The sequence below is a fragment of the Mus caroli genome, unplaced genomic scaffold (genome assembly GCF_978045245.1).
Source record: "Mus caroli unplaced genomic scaffold, Mus_caroli_1 scaffold_8, whole genome shotgun sequence".
Lineage (NCBI taxonomy): Eukaryota > Metazoa > Chordata > Mammalia > Rodentia > Muridae > Mus > Mus caroli.
The window spans coordinates 127,673,823-127,687,497 of record NW_028227263.1 but is presented as its reverse complement, the minus strand read 5'-3'; the positions used below and the strand labels follow the sequence as shown (position 1 = coordinate 127,687,497).

The following is a 13,675-nucleotide window of genomic DNA, read 5'->3' as shown; positions in this document are numbered from 1 at the left end:
ATTCTGTCAGGAATGTTACAGTCCTCTCAGAATGTTTCTGGGCTGTAGATGGGGTCTTGTCAGGTTTAAATTTTCCATGCCCTTCCTTCCTTCCTTCCTTTCTTTCTTTCTTTCTTTCTTTCTTTCTTTCTTTCTTTCTTTCTTTCTTTCTTTCTTTCTTTCTTTTTATGACATTTGAAAAGGTTTCTTCAGGACAAGAAGAACATCATCATAATAATAAAAAAAAAAAAAGAGCAAGCACTATAAAATAAGTAGGTGAAGGGGAGACTCCCACACATCAAGCCCATCCTGAAGGCTATTCTTGTCACTTCTTCCTCTCTCCCATCCCAGAAAGGAATGTTCTGCAGAGCAGAGAACAGTGCTTTCTGTGCGCGCTGGGACAGACGGCAGGGGCCGCAGAGGCAGGAAACTTGCTGGAGTACATAAAGAATCTCTTAAGTGACGCTTTCCAAGTCTGCCTCTCACACAGAACCATAACCACCAGGAGCCTAGGAACTCAATGGAGGCGGGGAGGAAGCCCAGGGCCACTGGGGCACCACCATGTGGGTGATGGTCTCCATAACCAGGTCATCGAGCCTGCAGCCTGGCCATGGCCCCTCAAGGCAAATGCAGGAAATTCAGTGAGGCTGCAGGAAATGTGTGTGTTCCACATGCAGTAAATGGCCCATGCTGTCTGGCATGACCATCAGAGCAACCTGGGAGGGAGGGAGCCTGGTTACCAACTCCAGGCTCCCCACCCCACGTGCCCCCGCAGGTTGCCAACCCATGTTTCAATTTCAAGACTGGGTCCTATTGCAGGGATGTGTGACCTCCTTCCTGAAGGCGACTTAGCATCTTTGTTTTCAGTACAACATAGTTTACTGCCCATGTCAATGACCTGACTGCTAAAGTGATTAGGACTGGATCATTTTCTCCAGCCCTGTTTACAGACTGCTGGTACCTTTGAGGGGTAGAGGGTGGAGATAAACAGAGTCCTTTTCCCAGGCTGATCTCACTCCTGGGGGCTGTGAGGAAACTGGGGAGTCTGGGAGAAAGCTTAAGGCCTGACACTGTGAGAATGGGAGGAAGTGTGTGCTGGCCAGGGGTTGTGTGCTCTGGTGCTGCGTGAGACTGACCGTCGACTCTGGCATTCAGTCAACACATTCTGTGCCAAGCTGCAGGGGCAGTGGGACTCCAGCAAATTCATTATCATTTCCCCCCAGTGGTCCCAATATTTTTATACTGAACATTTTCTTTTTCCTGTTAAGACAAAAGTCTCAAAGCTATAGCTGTTGGGAGCATACTCACTTAAGCTCTGGGTTCAAACCCCAGCATCTTTCCTAAAACAAAGCACAGTAATGTAGGTCTGTAATCCCAGCACTCAGGAGGTGGAGGCAGGAAGATCAGAAGTTCAAGGCTCTCCATTGTGACCAGGAAATTCAAGGATAACCTGGACTACTTGAGTCCCCGCCCCAACCTTAAAAAGAAGCAGGAGACTAGACACACAGTTTAGCCGTTGAGAATGTTTGCTGATCTTAGAGAGGACCAGAGTTCAGTTCTCGTGGCTTATAAATGCCTGTATCTCTTTCCAGGATATCTCAAGGCCCTCATCTTTGGCTTCTATGAAACACACACACACAGAGTGGAGAGATAGCTCATTAGTTAAGAACACTGGCTATTCTTCCAGGGAACCCATTTTTGATTCACAGCACATGATGTCTGGCAACTACATGTAACTCCAGTTCCAGGGTCCTCCTGAGTTCAAGAAGAACCAAAGTTCTGGAGATACTGGCCGTTAGGAAGTTCTGGTTGGACTCTCTTACCCTTCACCCTAATGAGAAATCCCACTGCAGCAAGCAGCAGACCCTAAAAGGATGCACAAGGCAGTGCTGCTTTCTGAATAGACACAAGGGGAGGTTGGAGAGGTTCCTCTAGAGACCCCTTTCCAGGCTGGCCCAGGGGGCTTTCTGGATTGGTTCACCTGTAGCTTGAAAGTCAGACACTTGATATATTTATTCTGGCTCCAAGCCCCTTCCACTCTAGAGCAGGTGTCATGGGTAATTGTGGTCATGCAGCATCCGCAGGGAATGGCATATGAGTGTTTCACTGATGGGACTCCATATGGCAAGGTCCATGGTTAATCTTAGTGGTCTCTACGCTTATTACCTAGACCACATGTGCTACAAGCTCTCTCTCCTTGCTTTTGCTATGCTGTTTATGCTCACAGCGATATTAATTTCACCGTCAGTCACAGGCAAGGCTGGGATCAAGCAGGCTGAAAGCCCTGTGGATGATTCTGTTTTTCCTAATACTCCTTTTCAAGTGGTAAAACTTTCCTCTTTTCTCTCCCTCGATCGACCCTCCACATGTGGTATTTTTGGGATATGTCCCTAAAGAAACAGCTAGAGTCACACTGAGTAAGCCTTTGGCAGTGTGGAGAGCAATGGGTCCTGCTTGCATAAAATTCTTCTGAGGAAGCTATGTCTGTTTTGTTTTTGTTTTTGTTTTTTTTTGGAAGCTATGTCTGATCAACAGACTTAAAAAATGGTTCTTGGAGAGATGGTATCAGAAATCTACCTTCATATCACCAGGAAAAATTGCTTGGCACAATGAACATATCTCTGCAATCTAAAAGATACTATGACAGAGGAGTGCTATTTCATGACTGGACTTATACCCGCAAAAGGTTAAACTGTCTTTAATCTTGCAAAACTATGTAACTGCATTTGCAACCAGCTGGGTATGTGCTGGGTCCATAGAACACATCTGGTTACATATTTATTTTTGGCTTGCTCAAATTGTGCTTTTAGTGCAAAATAGGGTTGGAAAATGAATGGCCCAGTGGCAGGGGCGGGGCTTTTACAATTCTGATGCTGTCTTTGAATAAAATAACAATGATATCACTGCTCAAGCAAGCAGGCTTGTGGTTGTATAGGCAGCTTGAACTATTCAGGGCCACTTGCTTGACTATCAGCAGGTGACCACTGTCTTCACTTTCTCTGTCCTCAGGTTCCAGAACCCCGTCAGCCCTGGCGGCCAGCCATTTGGACGGTTTCTGGGAATGAGGGTGAATATGATCAAAATACAATGTATACATGTATGAAAACCTCAGTAAGTTAAAATTCCATATATATATATATATATATATAAATAAAAACTTGATGAGCCAGGCACTCAGGATCACAAGGCACCTGCCTGAACCATCAAACACCAAGCAGGGTAGGCATATAGCTCTATTGACAAGAGCATGAAAGCTGGAAGACCAGGAGTTCCAGGTCAGCACTAAATGAGACCCTGTCTCAAGAACAAAACAAACTGGAATTCCAAGCTTAACATATTCTTTTTAAATTAAGATTTAGGGCTGGAGAGATAGCTCAGTGTTTATGAGCACTGACTGCTCTTCCAGGGTACCACCTTCTGGCCTTTGTGGGCACCAGACATGAGGTGCGCAGACATACATGCAGGCAAAAAACACGATACACACAAATCTTTTTTATTTTACTTTTTTTTTTTTTTTTTCAAGACAGGGTTTCTCTGTGTAGCACAAATCTTTTAAAAACAAAACATTTAGGACTAGCTGTAATGACATAACACCTTTGATTCCAGCAGAGGCAAACTGATTTCCACGAGTTTGAAGCCAGACTGATCTATACAATGCATCACAGCAAAAATAAAAAACTTTAAAATTTATTTTTGTGTGTGTATGTGTGTATGTTTATATGCACACAAACATAAGAGGCCATAAGAAACCATTGGATCCCCAAAACCTAACTGTATACGAGGCTGTGAGGACCCGATAGGAGAACTGGCTAGGGACTGAACCCAGGTCCTCTGCCAAAGCAGCAAATACTCTTGACTACTGAACCACCTCTCCAGCTCCATTTTTTTCCCTTTAAGAATATAAACTTGGGCCGGGCGTGGTGGCGCTCGCCTTTAATCCCAGCACTTGGGAAGCAGAGGCAGGTGGATTTCTGAGTTCAAGGCCAGCCTGGTCTACAAAGTGAGTTCTAAGACAGCCAGGGCTACACAGAGAACCCTGTCTCAAAAACAAAATCTTAATCTTAAATCTAAAAAAAAAAAAAAAAAAGAATGTACACTTGTTTTATTGCCAAAGGTGTTTCTATAAACAGGAAATGAAGAGAGACCCCGATCTCCTAAAACGCTTGGATCTTGGACACTTAACTGGAATAGAGTCACTTAGTTTTTCTGCTTCAAAATTTCAGTCTGAAGTGTGTGACATCTGGATATATGACCTACTGGTTACAGACACTGTTGGAAATTAAAATTGCATCAATTGGGCTGGAGAGATGGCTCAGTGAGTAAGAGCACTGACTGCTCTTTGGGAGGTCCTGAGTTAAAATCCCAGCAAACACATGGTGGTTCACAACCATCCGTAATAAGATCTGACACCCTCTTCTGGTGTGTCTGAAGACAGCTACAGTGTACTTAAGATATAATAAATAAGCCAACAGAGGTCCCATATTCAATTCCCAGCAACTACATGATGGTTCACAATCATCTGTACAGCTACAGTGTATTAATGTACATAAAATAATTATTTTTTTAAAATTGTATCAATTATACACACTAGCAAAGTGTGGTGGTGTTAAGCTGAAATCCCAGAATTGGGAGGAGGAAGCAAGAAGATCAGAGGTGACCCTCAGTTACATAAAGTATGAGGCTACATGAGACCCCACCCAAGCAAAAACTACAAAAATAATGGAAGTTCTAAGATAAACAGAACGCCAAGAGTGACAGATGCAACCAGGGACTAGAGAGTATTAGGACAACTTACGATAGCACAGAGGTTATGAGAGACCACAGTGAGATCTGAAACTTGAGCAAAGATCTGAAGGAACTGAAGAAGAAACTCAGGATCCACAGAAAGTGGGTGTGGCTCAAAGAAGAGAAGTAGGAATGGCTCAGTGGTGGAGCCCCTGCCTAGAACCCCCCAGGGAGGGGCTGTGGGTGTGGCTCAGTGATAGAGTGTTTATAGAGCTGTGCTCTCCACATATTCAGCACTGAAGGCAGGCTGTGGTGGAGAGGAGCTGTGCTAAGACCTGGGCAGCAGAGGAGGGGCGGAAGAAAATAACAAGACCCCAGCGTTGGTCACAGAACTTTATTGAGGGGCGGGGCTCCGGCATCTGCACAGCTACAACCTGAGGACAGAGGGCAGAGTTGAGGTGGATGAGTGGACAGCTGCACCCCACAGCCTTTCTCACTTAATGCCCCTTCTGACTTGAGACTTTTGGTTGGTTCCCTTAGGCATCCTCTTCACCCCTCCTCTAGATTCCTGAGCCCCCACTGGTCGACCAGTCAGAGGGTTTGGGAAGGGCCTGACACTGGCAGCTTTCAAAAGGGAGGAAGGCTAAGCTACAACGGGGCAAGGTAGACCATGGTTCACAGAATGTCAGCCAGCCACATGCTGGTGGGCCTCACTTACTGAATCTCACGGTAGGCCCGCTTCTCCACCAGCTTCACTTTGTATTTGCGCTTGAACCTGGGGAAGGGGAAAATGTGGTCAGCATCCCTTATCTCAAGGGGTTGGGGGGGGGGGGAGTATGGAAGTGTCTCAACCCACCCCCACCCCAACCCCCATCCTTCCCACAGTGGCAGATCTTACTTGGCTCGTTCTCGGGGCTCAATCATATTTCTCTTCTGGAAGCTCTTGAACCTGTCTCGGAGAATGTGACCTTCTGGCTGTGGGACAGAGGGTCAGAGAGACTTTAGCAGGATCCTAGATAGCACTGGGGTCCAGACAGAGCTCTGCATCTTCCTAAAGCCTCCACAGAGTACCCCCAGCTACACCCTGCTGAGCTCCAGGGGGCTCTATACTGAAGTCAATGTGTGTTTTCCTAGCTAGGCTCAGAGGACAGAGGCTACAGCTGCAAAAAATGGAAACCTCAAAGCCAGGCTAGGCCCCAGCACAGCTTGAGGAGACTCACTAGGGCTGACAAGAGACTGTGACAAAAGGCCTTCTGAGGGTCAGAAACTTACACCAGCACCTGCCCTCCCCACCTCACCCTGACCCTGTGCCCTCAGTCCCCAGGCAATGGCCCAACTGGCCCAGCCCAGGGCAGCCATGGTGTCGCCCACAGCCCGAGTAGGCACGGGGAGCAAGGATGGTCATCATCACTGGGCACAGGGTCCCTATAGCACTCTGCCACCCTGATGGCAAGTACCTTCAGTGTCCTGAGTGAGCCAGACAGCTCAGAGCTGAGCTGCACATCAATGTCAGGAGCCTGGTACCTACAGAACACAGGGTTGAGGACACTCAGGGATTTGGCTCTCACAGAACCAAGAAAAAAGCATAATATAGCCTGCAGACCCCCATTTCCTGGAGCCCTAGCCTGTGCCTCACTTGAGCCGTCCCAGCCTTCGGGGTTTGTCAGCCTCTGCCAGTCGCCGTATGCGCCGCTGCTCCCTCCGGCGTGCCAGTTCTGCCAGCCTTCGGGCCACCTGGGCCTTGATCCCACGCAGCCTGAAGAGTTCTTGGTGCTGAAGCCGGGCTGCCCTCAGTGCAGCCTGCTGCACCCGCTGTGGACAGAGGGTAAGAGCTCAGCCTAGTGCCACTCTGCCCAGGGCCTTCCTCACCCAGGGCCCCACAAAGCCATGACCTCTCCTTTGATGGCACTGGTATCGGGTCACTCGACAGCTGTTTGCCCTGTCATCCACTTCTGTCCGAAGGCCCTGTGTGGCCACAAGGGTCACAGAGCAGGGTGCTCACCAGCTTGCGAGCAGCTTTCTCCCGCCGCCGCTGCTGCTCCGTCTTCTTCTCCATCCTCTTCTCAGGACCAGCAGCACCAGTGGGTGATATCTCGGTGATCCCATCACCAGCCTCTGGCTGCCCGGCACGGCCTGCCTCATGCTCATCCTCACCATCAGACTCCTCCAGCAGGCCCTCACACATCTCCCGAAACACGGACTCCTAGGGAGCAGGGTGGTCAGCAAGTGGGGGCAGGTGAGGTTACAGGTGGGTGACAAGCCGTGGATGGGGCTCACCTGGGTGGCAGCTTGCTCTGAGGTGGGCAGGGCCAGCTGTCGCTCCAGCTTTTCTGCCGCTTTCTCACGCTGCAGCTCCACCTCATGGGCCTCTCGAAGCAGGGCCTGGGCAGAGGTGAGTTTGGGGTGAATCTTAATATCAGGGATGTCCCTCTGATCCTACCCCATGCCCGAGTCTCAGCACTGATCCAGCTCATGGCTCCACCCTCTACACACGCCCAGTGGAGACATCTGAGCTATTCTCACCCTCACCCTATGCTGGGTTCTGATTAGATGGTCTGGTCCCTGAACAGACAAATTCAGGGAAGGAAGCAGGTGGGGCCTGAGGTAAGGGAGGGTAAACGGGAGCGAGGACTCCAGACAGTGAAAGCTGCACTGGGTTAGGCCAGGAACCCACTGCACACTAACCTGGTGATCTTCAAAGGTTGGGTTGTAGGAGGCTCCTGCAGGAATCACCTCCACTGCAGGCACCTGGGAAGGCTTGATGTGGAGGCGTTGTGGCCGCTGGAGGAAGGTAAGAACAGGGAGGCAGGATGAACTCCATGCCAAGAACCATCAGTGTACCCCTAAAATGCCTACACTGAAGCCCCGAGACCAGTGTGAGACTGTTAAGACGTGGGGCCCAACAAGTTAGGATTCAGAGAACTGAGTCTTACTAAAGGCTTCACCCTACGCCCTTTTCCGTGCTCAGCTTTCCACCATGGGAGGCACTGATACCAGGCCCTTCCCCATGGAGCAAAGGTCCCTTGTTACCTGCCCACCAGCCCATCTCACAGTTTTACTGTGGAGATATAAAGGACCAGGAGCCAGACATCGGAGCTCTCCCATCTGGGGTGCAGGGACTTAGGGCTCATGAGGCCAGGACCTCACACCCTGCACAGGGGATACCTGACCCTGGATGAGCAATCCCTCCACAGGAAGGGCTTTGCAGGCCACAAGACCCACGAGAGAAATGGGACAGCATCTGCTTTTCCTTTTTGAAAGAGGATTTCTCTGTATAGCCCTGGCTGTCCTGGAGCTCACTCTGAAGGCCAGGCTGGAGAGCCTTCTGTTTCCACCTCTGGAGTGCTGGGATAAAAGGGGGTGCATCACCTTTGCTCAGCTGGGGGAGGGGGAGCGTGCAACATTTGCAAACATGTGTGACATGCTGGGTCTATATGCCCTGGTACACTGCCACATTGGCTGTGCTGTAGGCCCTCTGCTGTCACAGCAAAGTATGGGTGGCAACTCTGGTGCCCACGTGGCCCAAAAGTTCCCAGAGAACACGAAGACCAGATCTTCACATCAGAAACCTCAGGTGACCCTCTACATCAAGCTGTCTTGCCCACCCCCACCCCCCACCCCATCTAGTCTTTTTCCTGGTATAGGCCCTACATTAAGTGGTTCCCTACTAGTCCAAACTTCCCCAACCTGGTCCCTTGAGTTCTGAGACTACTGTCTTAGGACTCTGCTCCCCATACGTACATGGTAACTCAGGGCCCACTGCATACCCGTGGCTGCACAGGTCTCTGGCCCTGCTCTGCCTCGTAGCTTCTGTGCCTAAAGCCCCTCTGCCTATGGCTGCCTTGCTCTCCAGGTCTCTAGCCCCAGGGGCTTTTCTCCAGTGCTGGCTCCTGGCCTCCCTGAAGCCTGGCTCCTAAGCTCTCATTTCCTGGAGACACTCAACACACGGATGTGAAGGCCAAGGTTTCTTCCAGTCCCACAGGGAGAACACATCACCCCAAAAGTGCTAAGATTCCATAGGTCCTGGCCCCCAGCAGCAAACACTTAGAGCTCAAGATGATGGCCACAAACCAACCTCCAACCCACAGCGCCAGCAGTGAGCACTGGGCTGTTTTCAGACATTTCTTCTTTAACCCACACTCTACAGTTTGAGGAAGGAATGGAAGCACTGAGGTGAGGTCACCTTCCCAAGGTTGGTCATCATGGGAGCTAGGACAGGGACACAGACCACTAGGATGACAAGCATGGGGACCATGAAAAAGCTGCCCTCCCTACCCCACTGCTTGCCTATGCAAACTTACCCTCACGCCTTTCTTCTTGGTCTGCTCCAGAAAAAATGCATCCTGACCAATCAAAGGTGTGTCCAGAGGGTCTGCAGGGAGAGGAGAGCAACTGCAATGAGCTTTCTAGCAGAGAAGGGAGTTCTACCAGTCCCTCCACATTGCTAAAAATGACACGGAAATCCAGGCAAGGGAAGTTGCTCAGGCCCCCAGGGCCTCAAACCACATCTCGATGGGACTTCACAAATGGGGAAGACTGAAGACTGGGAAGGGAGCCCCACAAGCAGGAAAGGATGGCCCTGAAGACCTCAGACTCCCTGCTGGAAGTTTGTCAACATCCGCAGAGCATGCCCATGGATGCACACTCTTGGACAGTCAGTGTACAATATGGACAACAGCCCACACCGGTCATGCCCACCTGCAAGAGAGCAGAATCACTCACTGTCTGGGTTCCAGAGGTCATAGAAGGGTCGCTCAATGATGTCCTGGGGCCCAGGTTTGGCCTTCGGTGTGGGAGGGCTAAGGAGTCGGGCCTGTGCCTTGCGCACATCCCTGGGCAGCTCGCCCTGCTTTGCCAGTTTCTCCCATAACTCCTCCTTTCGCCTGAGCTTCTTGGCATTAGGGACCTGATGTGCGAGGATGCTGAGTAAGGAAAGAGTGGCAACTGGTAAGGCAACAGCTGAGCATGATGAGCCCCTCCCAGCTGGGCTGTTCCTGCTGCTCAGCAGCCTTTCTCCTGCCTACCTCAGCACAGTCTTCTTGTCAACTGGCTCAGCACAGAACCTCATACCCACTACTACAGTTAGATCTGAGCATCACAACACCAGACCCCGCAGACTCCCTCGGGGCAGCGGAGCCTGCTAGCCTGTCCTCTCTCTCCTAGGGCTGGCGCTTCTTTACCCCATAGTCCCAGTTGGTTCAGGCTACCCTGCTGCCAGGGCTGAATCCTCTAAGCCACTCTCCAGAGACCCAGCTATACTCTAGTCTGCTCTCTCAACTGCCTCCACCACGCCATCTCCCTACAGTCTTCAGGGGGCAGGGCTGGAAGGACTCACTCTTTGGGAGCAGGGATCTTAGAATGATTCTCAAGGGCAAGGTCAACCCGTAAGGGTTTCTGGAGACGCTGTGACTTCTTCTGGACCGAGGTCCTCTTCTTTCTTGGTTCTGCAGGGGACCAAGAGGGGAAGAGACTTTACATTAGGCCTCCTTCCCTCCCTTCATAAACCAATCCCCAACTTCAGGTCAACCAGGGCTGATGGCCTTCAACCTAGGTAACACAGCCTAAGGTTCCCAGACTGACCTTGTTCACCTACAAGGGAAGATCCTAGATTAAGAACCCAGAGTCCCAAGCCGGGCATGGTGGCACACACCTTTAATCCCAGCACTTGGGAAGCAGACACAGGCTGGTCTCTGAATTCGAAGCCAGCCTGGTCTACAGAGTGAGTTCCAAGACAGCCAGGGCTACAAAGAGAAACCCCATCTCGAAAAAAACCAAAAAAGAAAACCCAAAAAAGAACCCAGACTCCCAGATCCGATCCACCACGGCCTAGGCAAGCAGGAGATAGGCCTTGTGATGGGGACTAAGTCCCCACAGACCTATCTGGAAGGACTCATAGACAAAGCAGGGAAAGGACCTCAGAACTAACAGGGAAGAAAGAGGGCAGGCACCCAGGAGGACTGAGACGCAGGCTGTGGCCCTCTCTTAGCACTCAGCACTCTGCTTTCTACTTTCCAAAGCTGCAGAACCCACTAAGGAGGCCGAGTACAGTGGTGCACACCTGTAACACTAAAGCTCTGTAGACCGAGGCAGGAGGATTGAGTCTTTGGCCAGCCTGAGCTAAACAGAGAGAACCTAATTCCAAAAAGTTAACAGGACACAGGAATACCTGAGGAACACACACAAGGCCCCGGGTTCCACCCAGCACTGCAAATAATAAGAGCAGCAGCGACAAGCCACAAAAGGCTGAATGCTGAACTGCAGGATGGTGCAGAGGCAGAGGCAAGGCTCTAGCTACCAAGCCTGGCAACCTGAGGCCAATCCCAGGAACATAGGGGAAGAACTGACTCAGACATGGTACCCTCCAACCACACGTGCCAGGGCACATCCTAGATGGTGTGTGCTCATTCAAGCACACGCACACCCTAACTAAAAGTGAATGTAAAAACGAAGTGAACGCTAGCTTCTTTTATAGACAAAACGCTATAGCTTGGCCAGTTGGCTCCTACCTGTAATCCAAGCACTTGGGAGGCTGAGGCAGGAGGACGTTAAGTTCCAGGCCAGCCTGGGCCACACCGTGACCTTTTAGGTAGCCTATGTACAGAACCTTGTCTCAAAACAAAAACAAAGCATAGCTATTACTGAATCAAAAATGAACATAACTCAGAATGATAAACACCATGTTTCCCCTTGCACATAGAACCTGGATTTAAAACTCCATGAACTGGCCTGAGTGGGGCAGATGGAACCCATTACTTTAGATGTTAACGTCCCCAGGTCCCCTCACAGCTTCCCTGGGTTCTCCCGACCTTGTCAAGAAGGTTTTCATTAACAGGACCCCTTGACTCACATCGTGCATATTAAAGTGCCTGGCTGTTGGCAAAGCTGCCAGCTTGTTCTGCAAAGCCACTGGCTGTCCTGCTGGACCAGGCACTGGCTTGTTTTCAGTACCTGCTGAACCAGGCTTCCCATTTTAAGTGTTTCTCTGCCACCTTGGTGAAAACCCCACTCATCAAAGCAATCCCTAACTTGCCCTTATTTTCATGTTCCAGCAGGTCCAAACCCAAGTTCTGCTGGAGTAAAGCCATCTTGCCAAGACATGCTTCCTTCCTACTGGCTAAAACAGATCCTCTTGTTCTCTTTGTTTTGAGACAAGGTCTCATTGTGTAGCCCTGGCTGTCCTGGAGCTCACTATGTAGCCCAGGCTGGCCTGCAACTCAGAGAAATTAAAGTTGTGGGTTATCATGCTTGCTATCATATTCTTTGGGGAAGGGGGACCAAAAAAAAAAAAAAAAAAAAAAAGAAAAGCTGAATGATACAGCTCAATAAAACCAAACAAAAATGAACAACAGGTCACCTTTCTTAATCATCTCAAGCTTGTTCCAAAGCCATTCAAAGTAATTCTTTATACTAAAGACTGCCTCTTCTAGTCTCCAGTGGTAGAGCATACCTTTATTTCCAGCACTCAGGAGGCAGAAGCAAGCAGATCTAAGTTTGAGGCCAATATGGTATACATGGTAAGATTGTGGTGATGAACCACACCCAGCACTGACTCGGGGAGGCAGGGGCAGGCGGATTTCTGAGTTCAAGGCCAGCCTGGTCTACAGAGTGAGTTCCAGGACAGCCAGGGCTACACAGAGAAACCCTGTCTCGAACACCCCTCCCCTCCAAACTTGTGATCAAGACTGTTTCCAAAATGAGAGAGAGAGAGTGAGAGAGTGTGTTGCTTTAAATTATGTCACCAATGCAGATCTCACAGGTGCCAGACTCAGAATCACCAGCACACAACTTCACAAGAGCACTCCTCACCTTTCCTCTTGAATCCAGTGTCCACGAAGAAGAGCTTTTCGTTTGGGGCCTCGGCCAACAAGCCCCTGAAGGATAAAAATGCAGACTATTTGCCAAAGTAATGCTGGAAAGATAACAGACCCTTAGGGGTCTAACTTTTTGGACCCATCCCAATTCTTCCTCAAACCATGGGGGTCTGTCTTTCTTAGGCTACACCTGGAGCTTTCACACAGAATTTAAAATGTACCACGATGGGGTGCGCGTACTTTACTCTCTTTCACTTGAAATTCAAACTCTGTGGCAAAAGGTTTAATGCCAGCACTCCGGCGGCAGAGGAAACGAGTTCGGAGCCAGGCTTGTCTACATACCGAGTGCCAGGTCGTCCTACATAGTGAGGCCCTGTTTCAAATTAAAAAAAAAAAACTAGGGGAAAACTTAAACTTTGTTGGGATTTTCGCACGCTTATTGTTAAAAATACTATTGATAGGTCTCCCACACCGAGCCGGGATTCCCCGTCCGTCTGGCACCAGGTCGCAAAGCGCACGGCCACGCCACCGGAAGTCCCGCCCCACATACCCGGTCGTGCGCTCTTGTAGCCGGACGTCTTCCAGGAACTGGTCGACCTCTAACCCCAGCGGCTCCTCGGCGAGCCTCCTCCAGCCGCGCTTCTTGTTTCTGGGGCCCCGCCGCCGCCGCCTTAGAGCGGGATCCACCGAGGTCGGCCGCAGCCCCAGGAAGCCAGAGTCCGCCTGGCTTCTCGAGCCGCGCTTCTCACCGTCCCTGTTACCACCCGCAGCCATCTTCTTAAAGGAAGAGCTTAGTCGCTCTAACTCCGATATCCGGTTTGGAACGTGCGCGTCTCAAGTGACGTAATATGACGCACTTCCTGTTTGCGACCATCTTGATTAAGCGTAGTTTTTACATAGAGAGTTTTACGTCTTGGCAAAAGGATATATCATCACGTTCAGTCTCTTTTCTTATTTTAAAAATGTTCGAGCCGGGCGTGGTGGCGCACGCCTCTAATCCCAGCACTTGGGAGGCAGAGGCAGGTGGATTTCTGAGTTCGAGGCCAGCCTGGTCTACAGACTGAGTTCCAGGACAGCCAGGGCTACACAGAGAAACCCTGTCTTGAAAAAACAAAACAAAACAACAACAAAAAAGGCAGGGTTTCTTTGTGTAGCCTAGC

General features: G+C 50.2%; 1 protein-coding gene and 1 non-coding gene across 2 annotated transcripts; both read right to left on the bottom strand.

Annotated features, from left to right (window-relative positions):
- Window positions 1–5,084: 5,084 nt before the first annotated feature.
- On the bottom strand, window positions 5,085–13,325 carry Nop53 (NOP53 ribosome biogenesis factor). The gene is made up of 13 exons (XM_021166974.3): window positions 13,066–13,325; window positions 12,511–12,575; window positions 10,040–10,148; window positions 9,427–9,626; window positions 9,006–9,076; window positions 7,390–7,485; window positions 6,982–7,086; window positions 6,707–6,907; window positions 6,341–6,516; window positions 6,162–6,228; window positions 5,603–5,679; window positions 5,423–5,479; window positions 5,085–5,138 (listed from the first exon to the last, which is right to left on the bottom strand). The coding sequence occupies exons 1-13, from the start codon at window positions 13,287–13,289 to the stop codon at window positions 5,132–5,134; spliced, it is 1,455 nt and encodes a 484-aa protein (XP_021022633.1). The 5' UTR covers window positions 13,290–13,325; the 3' UTR covers window positions 5,085–5,131.
- LOC115031668 (small nucleolar RNA SNORD23) lies at window positions 6,013–6,121 on the bottom strand. The gene has a single exon (XR_003837333.1). It is a non-coding gene; the product is annotated as a small nucleolar RNA SNORD23 (small nucleolar RNA).
- Window positions 13,326–13,675: the final 350 nt, after the last annotated feature.

Bases quoted from the DNA above. Each gene is read 5' to 3' on its own strand.
- Nop53 (XM_021166974.3), bottom strand. From the start codon at position 13,289: ATGGCTGCGGGTGGTAACAGGGACGGTGAGAAGCGCGGCTCGAGAAGC. The intron at 9,627-10,039 runs GTGAGTCCTTCC...TTCCTTACTCAG, and splicing joins AAGATCCCTGCTCCCAAAGA to CATCCTCGCACATCAGGTCC. The intron at 9,077-9,426 runs GTGAGTGATTCT...CTCTCCCTGCAG, and splicing joins TGACCTCTGGAACCCAGACA to ACCCTCTGGACACACCTTTG.